Here is a 9751-nt window from a genome sequence, read left to right on the forward strand (position 1 = left end):
ACAATATTAACAGTATTGTTAAAAACATTTATAGAGTATTGGTTTTCCTATATTTTTTTTTTTTTTAAAAAAATTATAGTTGAATTGGAATTAAAGACATTAGGGTTCCGCAAAACATGAACTATTTTTTAAGGATTCCGTGATTGTAAAAGTTTGGGAACCGCTGATATACAAGGTAATTATCAGACCAGTTTGGTATAACCAGTTTAATATTTGGGCCAAAAAATTATATCACACAACAATATGAAAGAAGAAGTAATATAGAAATACAATTATATAGAGCCAGACATAGTAGCAGTATTAAAATATAAGAGAATGGCATGGGCTGGTCATGAATGGAGGTCAAATAGTCTTTTGAAAGCGGTTTTAAAATAGAAACCCCAGGAGAAAAGATCACTTGGTAGACTGAAACAAAGGGGGATTAACAAAACGGAGAAGAATTTAGCAGATATCGGATACGAGATGGAGAAACTATAACACAGGAGGACAAAGATAGATGGAAGCAATTTTGTATTGTTGTAATGGGCCTTAATGGCCTTTAATAACCAAAGAAGATTATATATATATATACTACATTATATTGTAAAATATTATGTATATTTATTTTTCATTTTTAAAATGTATATTTTATAAAAATAATAAATATATGCAGTTAAGTCATGAACAAGTAGTCTACCAGCATTCCTCCTCTTCAGTGGCAACCATTTCAGAAGTTACTTCAACATTCTAAAATAAATACAAATAATATAAGTACAAAATTTAAACCAATTTTATAACATAATTTATAATTTGAAACATATTTAAATTAAATATTTTTAAATTGATAATGAAATTATAACAGAAATAATAATAATTAAAATATATAATTAAATAACTTTGTAATATACTCAAAAATAACTCTAATATACTCAAAAAATAATAGAAATTTGAATAGTAAATACTAAATAATAATATTCATATAAACACTTACTGTTCTTATATCATTGAAATCACCAAAAGCTGGAGTAGCACACATATGTGCAGCAGCATCATTTAGCCATGATGGGATTTCTTGTTCTGCCTATAGTTATAAGTTTACAAATTAAAACATACTTCATATATGAAATCATCAAAAGGGTAATCTATCAATAAATATGTAAAATTTATAAATATTTGCTTTTTTGGATATGATTTACTAACATAAAATAAATCTAACTGTATATTTAAATTAGTTATTTAGTACTAAAATTTTAACTTACATTAGAAAGGATTCTAATTAATTCCGGAGCCAACTGTCCATCCACTTCAGGGTCGAAAAATGAAATAGCTTTACCTGCATTTCCTAATCTACCTGTACGTCCAATACGATGAACATATTCATCAATTGTTTTTGGCAAATCAAAGTTTACAACATGATTTATTCCTTTGATATCTATAAAAGAAAATTAAATTATACAAAATAAAATAATAATAATTAGTTTATTAACCTTCAGAAAATCATAGGAGGGTTAGTTATAGGGATAGTTTTTTCTGCTAAAAATAATAAGAATAAAATTGTAAAATTAAAAAAGTACAACAATTTATTTCTTTAACAAGAAGTACTTTTTAAATAAATCAAATTTAAAAAAAATGGACAAGACTCCATAGTCAAGTAAAATACAAGAACAGGTGAATGATGTTGATGTTAAAATTCTTTAAAACTTAAAATCAATGTACGATTGCTTTCAAAGGTATATAAAATATTAATGATAAACATCAATAACTTTTTTTAGGGCTCAGATGTTTAGACACTTAAAATTGCACCAAAAAATTATCAAATATGCAATTAAATATGAAAGTACAAAATATCAAACAAAGTTAATTTATTTTACCATTAAGCATCAACAATTCAAAGTTTATCTATTTACAATTAAATTAGGTAAATATAGTTTTACACTGTGATATAATAATTTTTTTTAATATTAAATTCATTTGATGTTATTCAATTTAAATTAAAAATATTTTTCCCCTGATTTTCTGAAAATTAAAAACTTAAATTTTTTAGTAAATACCTAATCCTCGAGCAGCAACAGCTGTAGCCACTAGAACTTTCATTTTTTTTTTTTTTAAATCATTTAAAGCTTGTTCCCGTTCAGGTTGTTCACGATCACCATGAATACTTGTAGTTGGAAAATCCATTTCACTTAGATATGCAGCAGTATAATCTGCAGTCCTTTTAAGTTCAACAAATACTATTGTACCTTGACAATCATCTAACATAATAAAAAAAAATAAAAAAAATAAAAAATATATTTAAGTAAAAATAGCTAAAAACTTTTGTATAATTTAAATTTATATATTATTATTATTGATTACAAATACTATTAATTATAACTAGGGTAGAGGACTTATAGCATTTGCATATTTTTTTACCACAGTCACAAAAATAGCAGAATATGAAACATATACGTTTTATGATTTCACAAAGCTAGTTTTGACATTTTATTTTGCATATAAATGCATATTTTGAGTTTTTTTTTTAGTTTTTAGGCATATTTCTTCCATTTTATACTTTTAGATGCATATTTTAAATAATTTATCATTTTATCAATATTTGTTTGTCTACATTTATATTTATTTTTTTATACAACCAAAATAATGTTATTTAATAAATAATGTTATTAAATTCCAATATAAATTTTTTTTTTTTTTGAAAGCGCTTTCTCGTGTAGTAATATTTAAAAATACAGCACCTCGCACCTGATCTTTTACTTCCTCCACAACCTATAACTAAATGGTTAAAACACATAAGCCCATAAATTCAAATAATTCAATACTTATTGTAACATGTAAGTTGTACATAAACTTCAAATAAAACATACTTATTAAATTAATAGGTACTTACAGAAGAAAAAATCCTTATTTTTTCCCCAAAATATTCATTTTAAAATGTATATTTTTAATGCATATTAATAATTTTAAAATGCATATTTTGTGTATATAACTGCATATTTGGTGATTTTTTAAAGCTAAAAGTCCTCTGCCCTACTTATAACTAATAGAGTTGGGCGAAACTAGACTTTGGAAAAATTACTAAGTCAAACTCGAGTATTCAACTCAACTAAAAAATTGTACTCATATATACGAGTGAGTACCTTGATTCACTTGAATTTATTTCACTAATTTATTGAAAAATTAATGTTAAAACTATAAATACTGGGAGACAAATATTTCCAAAAAGAATATCACAAAGGTCGATGGTTTAAATTAATAATATTAGATATTATTGCATTAATATTAAGTTATTATAACAACAATGGGTTAATGACATTTTATATAATTTGGTAACCATCACCATCGACCAACAACACACACTAATCAGCTGCTATTATAAGTAATTATTATTTAGTTTCTGTCATTCGACCACTACGAGTTTGTTATTTTTTTCTTATTTATAGTTTTACTGCTTTAGTTTAATAGCAATACTCGTCTTTACAAATATGTAAATAGTTTTGATTTTGGGTAAATAAGTTATAACAAACAGTTTATATGTTGTAAAGAGGATTCGACTATAAAATAATTAAATATTTAAATATAAATACTATTTTACTCTCTATTTTATTATTACTCTATATTGTAGAACTAAATAAATAATAAACATTAAACAATAGTTTAAAATTTTAATGTATTAGCATTGATTTTATAACTGACTATTATAAAATCAATGTTATTAATAATGATTTAGTCGAGATATTAAAAACATAATATTATGTATTTTAGAGTTGAGCGAGTACTCAAGTTTGGAAAAAAATTGTATTTGTAAATATATGAGTACTTGAATTTTGAATTGGATTCGACTCAACATCTTAAAACAATATTCGCCAAACACTAATAATTATTTATATTTATAACACGTTAAATATAAAATCATACCCATTTCTTTCAATAAATTAAGTAATGTTTCCTTCTTTTTAAATTTCCCAACTTGTAATATGGTTTGCACTACGTCTTTACAAGCTCCTCCTATTTCACCAACAGCTACAAATATATAATCTGGTTTTAAATAAGATTTTGCCATGTATTGAATGTCACTCGCAAATGTAGCAGAAAACATTAATGTTTGTCTCTTATTCTAAAAAATAATAAAAGAGTTTCTGTATTAATTTTATAATAATACATAATACTGTTTAATCGTTATATAAGTCAAAAAATTATTTATTACCTTTAATTATATTAAAATTATACCAAATTTGTTAAAAATAATTTCTCCATCAAATTAAATTTATATAAAAAAAAAAAAGAATGAATAAAAATATTTTGTATTTATTTTTTCTGCCAACTAATTGCTCGTTTCCTAAAATGTAGAATATGGAGAAGAAACATACATTCATTTATTATTTAAAACCTGTCTCTCAGTCTAAGCAAAATGAGATTTTTACTTAGCTTACTAGTTCTTACTTGAGCTGTACATAATGTGTTAGTTTTTCCTTTTTTAACTTATTTATTGAAATTAAAATTACAAAAAACTTACATTAGGAGGCATAGTTGGGTGTTTCAATACTCGTTCTATATCTTGTTTAAAGCCCATTTGTAACATTCTGTCGGCTTCATCTAAAACAAAGTATTTAATTGACGAGAAAGTAACAATACCTTTTTCAACAAAATCATTCAAGCGTCCAGGAGTAGCAGTCAAAATATGAACTCCTCGCTAAATAAAAGAAAAGTAAATTTAGTTAAAAACATTAAAAGCAGACATATTTTTTAAAACTTTGATTTTTACTATTATTACCTGTAGAATTTTAGACTTTTGGTGACCAACAGATGTACCTCCATACAATAATCCATTTCTGATATCAGTTCCTTTGCTGAATTTCCAAACACATTCACAAATCTGAACAACTAATTCTCTAGTAGGTGCCATAATGACAACTTGAGGCTCACAATGATTTTCATCATAAACTAATGATGTTGGATTTTCCAATAAATTATGTAAAATAGGTAGTACAAATGCTGCCTAAAATAAAAATTATATTTTCTTAATTTGAAATGTTAAAAAATTAAATTAAATTACAGTTTTTCCAGAACCAGTCTGAGCACTGGCCATCAAATCTCTTCCAGCAATGACAATGGGTATAGAATAATTTTGAATTGGTGTTGATGTAGAGAATTTATTCAAAGATAAGTTTTCTAATAAAACTTCTTGCAGACCAGAACTATGGAATGATGTCACACTTTTTGGTGGATCAGTTCCACTCACTTTTACTTCAATTGTTTCATACTTATCAAAATTCAGACCTGCTTCAATTCCAGCAATAGATTCTTCATTTTCAATATCTGGTGGAATATATGGTACACTATGTTTGTTTTCTTTTATTTTTAAACCATCTCCATCATTATCATAGAAGCCACCAGAATTTTCTCTAAACCTTCCTCCTCTACCTCGATGACCTCCTCGTCCTCGTCCTCTGTAGCCTGTAGCAGTAATACCATTTTGATTGTTAAAACTATTATTAGATTCATCTCCGAATGAATTGTTTTCTTCGTTAAATTTTTTGGTAAAATTCCGACCACGACCACGACCTCGCGTATTTCCACTATTACTTTGAAAATTATTGGAAAAATCATGGCCCCACGATTTTTCAATTGAACTACGGCTGTGGTTTGTTTTGTTAAACACTCCTCTCCCTCCTCTTCTATATCCTGAGTTATCCTTATTGTCCTGATTATCTTTTGATTCATATTGATTATTCCAAAGGTTTTGTGTATTTTCACTAATAGTGAAATCAGAATGACCTTCATGTCTTCCAGCATTAGAATTATCATTTATTGAGGAATCATTGAATGTTTCTACCAAAGTTTGTTCAAAGTTATCATTATTAGTAGTTTGACATTTATAACTCCATTCATTTATAGTTGGTGACTGATTATTTTCGTTAGATTCTGATGAACCAATTGGATTTTGTTCCATTGCAAATCCTAAAATAAATTTCAAAAAATTTTAAATTATCAAAAATGTATTATGATCTTCTTCTTAGAGTTCCTATCCGTTACAGATGTTGAAGATCATATTAGATTTTGTTATTGATATACATTTTTATTATGATGATTAATTTAATTCTGATAAAATATTAATTGCATAAATTTTCTTTTTCATTAACATGAATTAAATTTAATGATGTTTCTGAAAAGAATTAAATTAAATTATCTTTTCAATAAATCAATTAAATTTCCAACTAATTCATAATATTAGATAAAAAATGAATATAAGAACAAAAATTGATTAGACTAACCTAACCATCAAATATGTAAAATAATAAAGGATAAATAAATGAGAATTACAAGTTCTTTACTACAACTATTGATTATAAAATAGTCTATTATAAAATCAACAAGCACTATATTTTATAAATATAACTATTTTGATGATTGACTGCTTTTTTAATTTCCAAATAAAATAATATATTTCAAAACCTATTTTCACCAGATAAGGTAAAATACATACGGTTATTTCCAAAATATTTTGACAGCGGCTCGAAACGTCAACGGACGAACAATAGTCTTCCACAGTTCAAATATAAAATAATTAATAATACATTTCAAAAAACAATAAATTGAGAGAGAGAAACAATCAAATGAGAGGAAAAGACAGTCGTTATAACCGCAATAACGTTACCACTATCGCATCAAAGCCAATGCCTATAATTTTACATAGGTACAGCCACCACAAAAAAAAAAAAAAAACGCATATCACAGATAGACAATCGATATTACTGATAAATTATAAGAATAAGAATAATCTGTGATTAAGTACTGACATTACCATGGTGGATATATATCCACCTTGGACATTACTCTATGGCTTTAGATAATATATTATATAAAGCCATAGACCGTTTTCAAGGTTTATAGATAATATTATTTATCTATAATTTATTATCTATCTATTATCTATAAACCTTGGGCCGTAGTTAACTTGTTCTCTACTCCATACGCCTTTAAGCCGGGTTTACACTACACCGTGCCGTGTCGTGTCTTCCAAAATAATTATCTCTGATTGGTTGAACCATATTGTTACATCAAAGTATACCTTATAATAAATTACAAGTTACCTCATTAACCATAATATACCGTGAAGTTGATTTTATCCAACTTCAGAGCGTGTGGTTACCGATTTTAATAGTAATAATTTAATATTCTATAACATTATTCATAATAACAAAGGGCTTGGAAGGTGTTGCATTTGCATAATTTTATTGGGCTATTCAATTTATTGCTGAGTAACCTTGAAATTATTTTCATGACACTATGAAAAACCTAATGGGAACATTTTAAAAGAAAATTTCAAATTTCAAGCTATTTATATTGCTTTATTTTATCATATATATTTATACCTAGAAATAATGTTTAGCTTAGTATAATATGCTAACAAGATTTATATTATTACGTACGAGTATATTTAATAAAATATCATTATTTTGAACATTTTTGCGTTAAAAAAAAATTAAGCGCATATTTTTGAAACATATTTGTACTTTTTTAAGCGCATAAGTGCATGTATATTTAGTACTTTATAAGTGCATTAAGTTCCAAGTCCTAATAATAATGTAATACATACTGTCTATAATATAATTTAATATTCATCAGTTATTATTTATTGAAACTTATGAAAATATTTTATATCTAATAATAAAACTACGAAAATATGTAACCAAAATTTGACAGCATCACCATAAGATATATATTGGTATCACACATTTTCAAAGCACACGGTCTGATAAAATATACGTCACGGTGTAGTGTGAATCCGGCTTGATCACAGCTACAGTATGTACCACGGTCATAGCATATACCACATTGTCACATGTATCGGGCGCGAAATTTTAAATTATCCTACGTTAGCCCATGTGAATCTTAATATTTATTTATATCTGTTATCGAAATATTTCTTTCTTCACATAAACGAGAGGTATTCAGAAAATAATAAACGTTTTGGAATATAAAAAAAAACCAAGAACAAGAAAAACATCTTATTATATACATGTGAAAAAGGGACTAATATACTACTTTTCTACATAGTCACCATAGAAATTCAGTCACTTGCGATGAACAAGCCACTCAGTAATGCATATCTAGAGCTCCTCTTCATCAAAACCCTATGTTGTAAGTCAGTTCTTCATTTTTGGGAACAAGTGAAAATCACTTGAAGCAAGATCAGGACTGTAGGGAGGATAAGGAAAAACTTCCCGGTTGAATGAGTTCTTGCGTACGGTTTGCCATATGCAGTCATGCAAAAACAAAATTTTGGATGACTATTTTCTCAGGCCCTTGTTTTGGATAGCTCTCCAAAGGTTTTACAATGTTTGGCAGTACTGCTCAGAGTTAATTGTTACACCACACTCGAGAAAATCAATAAGAACACCTTGCTTATCCCAGAATACTGTTGCCATGATTGTCGACAAGATCATAGCAACAGATGGCAGAATTCTATGACACAGGGATTTTAGAGCTTGTACACTGCTATGATAAGTGCCTGAATTTGTATGGTGACTATGTAGAAAAATAGTATATTAGTTCCACTTTCACACGTATATAATAAAATGTTTTTCTTTTACTTGGTTTTTTTTATATTCTTAAATGATCCTTACTTTCCGAATAGCCCTTATAGATACACCATAGTTAAATATATATTTTTTTTTTATTGTGTGTTGATATTAATCTTTTTATATTTATACCTATAATATATTATGTTAATATGATAAATTATTATTATGACCTATTAAATTTTTCTATAAATTGTTGCGTGCCGTCGCTCAATCGTATTTGATAGTTAAGTTTTTAAGGATAATACTTCAATAAAAATACTTAATTGTAATTTAAACTATTTATTCAATAAATTTTCTAAGTACAAAACATTAATTTGAGAAATAATGTGGCGTGAAGGTGCTTGCGACTGTACATGTAAACCACATCTGAATATTGGTCTGTTCCCAACCCCCTTATATACTTAGGTCCCGTGGAGATCAAACGTGCCGCGTTGTGTGAAAGTTATTTTCCAAACGTCAGATTACCTTAGTGACCTTGTCAATATTACTATTCGCGCATTTTCCATTAGTGACTCGGACCTACCAAATGTCAACCACCTGTCATCTGTCATCTGGCTTGCCATTATCTATATTCCGTGCACTTAACGAATCCGCTTTTTGCACATGTCTTACTGATGCCTAATTATAATAATGTTTTTAATATTTATTACATACTATCTGTCTTCGTAATATGTGTTTGCGTTACCCTCTGTTTTAAACTAATAGTTCCTTTCTATTATTGCGAATATTATATTACTCATAATCATTCTGCGATCTCTACTATTTATGATTTATGTGGACCCGCTTGTACTGTAAGAGTCGTAAGGACCTACATTCATGTATGTCCGCAACACCTCCGCGCGAAAAGAAAGATTTCTGTCCTCAGATAGAAATCTTTTACAATCAGCCCTAATTTTTCAACATTTGTTTTACAATATTTTTTTTTTTTTTAAAAAAACATAAAATGACATACAAATTTATGGTTAATACAATTAATTTTACATGATATTTTGATTAACAATATTAATATATATTTCTTTTTTTTTTTTTCGAATATAAAATGAAAATTAAATTTATAGTATAATATTAAAATGATACATTATAACATAGTTTACATTACTACTATGAATATAATATATGTATGTTAGTTGTACAAATATCTTATATTTTAGTGTTAGATATTACAATGATTAATTTCACATTTTTTTTTT

At 26.7% G+C, this 9751-nt stretch overlaps 1 protein-coding gene across 1 annotated transcript; it reads right to left on the reverse strand.

Annotated features, from left to right (window-relative positions):
* Positions 1 to 578: 578 nt before the first annotated feature.
* Positions 579 to 6797, reverse strand: LOC112684164 (ATP-dependent RNA helicase DDX4-like). The gene is made up of 9 exons (XM_025555519.1): positions 6461 to 6797; positions 5030 to 5934; positions 4748 to 4972; positions 4490 to 4666; positions 3892 to 4090; positions 2031 to 2231; positions 1239 to 1411; positions 971 to 1060; positions 579 to 726 (listed from the first exon to the last, which is right to left on the reverse strand). The coding sequence occupies exons 2-9, from the start codon at positions 5924 to 5926 to the stop codon at positions 673 to 675; spliced, it is 2016 nt and encodes a 671-aa protein (XP_025411304.1). The 5' UTR covers positions 5927 to 5934; positions 6461 to 6797; the 3' UTR covers positions 579 to 672.
* Positions 6798 to 9751: the final 2954 nt, after the last annotated feature.

This window comes from Sipha flava, unplaced genomic scaffold, assembly GCF_003268045.1.
Source record: "Sipha flava isolate LNK unplaced genomic scaffold, YSA_version1 242_pilon_pilon, whole genome shotgun sequence".
NCBI lineage: Eukaryota > Metazoa > Arthropoda > Insecta > Hemiptera > Aphididae > Sipha > Sipha flava.

Bases quoted from the DNA above. Each gene is read 5' to 3' on its own strand.
- LOC112684164 (XM_025555519.1), bottom strand. From the start codon at position 5,926: ATGGAACAAAATCCAATTGGTTCATCAGAATCTAACGAAAATAATCAG. The intron at 4,973-5,029 runs GTAATTTAATTT...TTTTTATTTTAG, and splicing joins AGACTGGTTCTGGAAAAACT to GCAGCATTTGTACTACCTAT. The intron at 4,091-4,489 runs GTAAGTTTTTTG...ATTATTTTTTAG, and splicing joins ACCCAACTATGCCTCCTAAT to AATAAGAGACAAACATTAAT.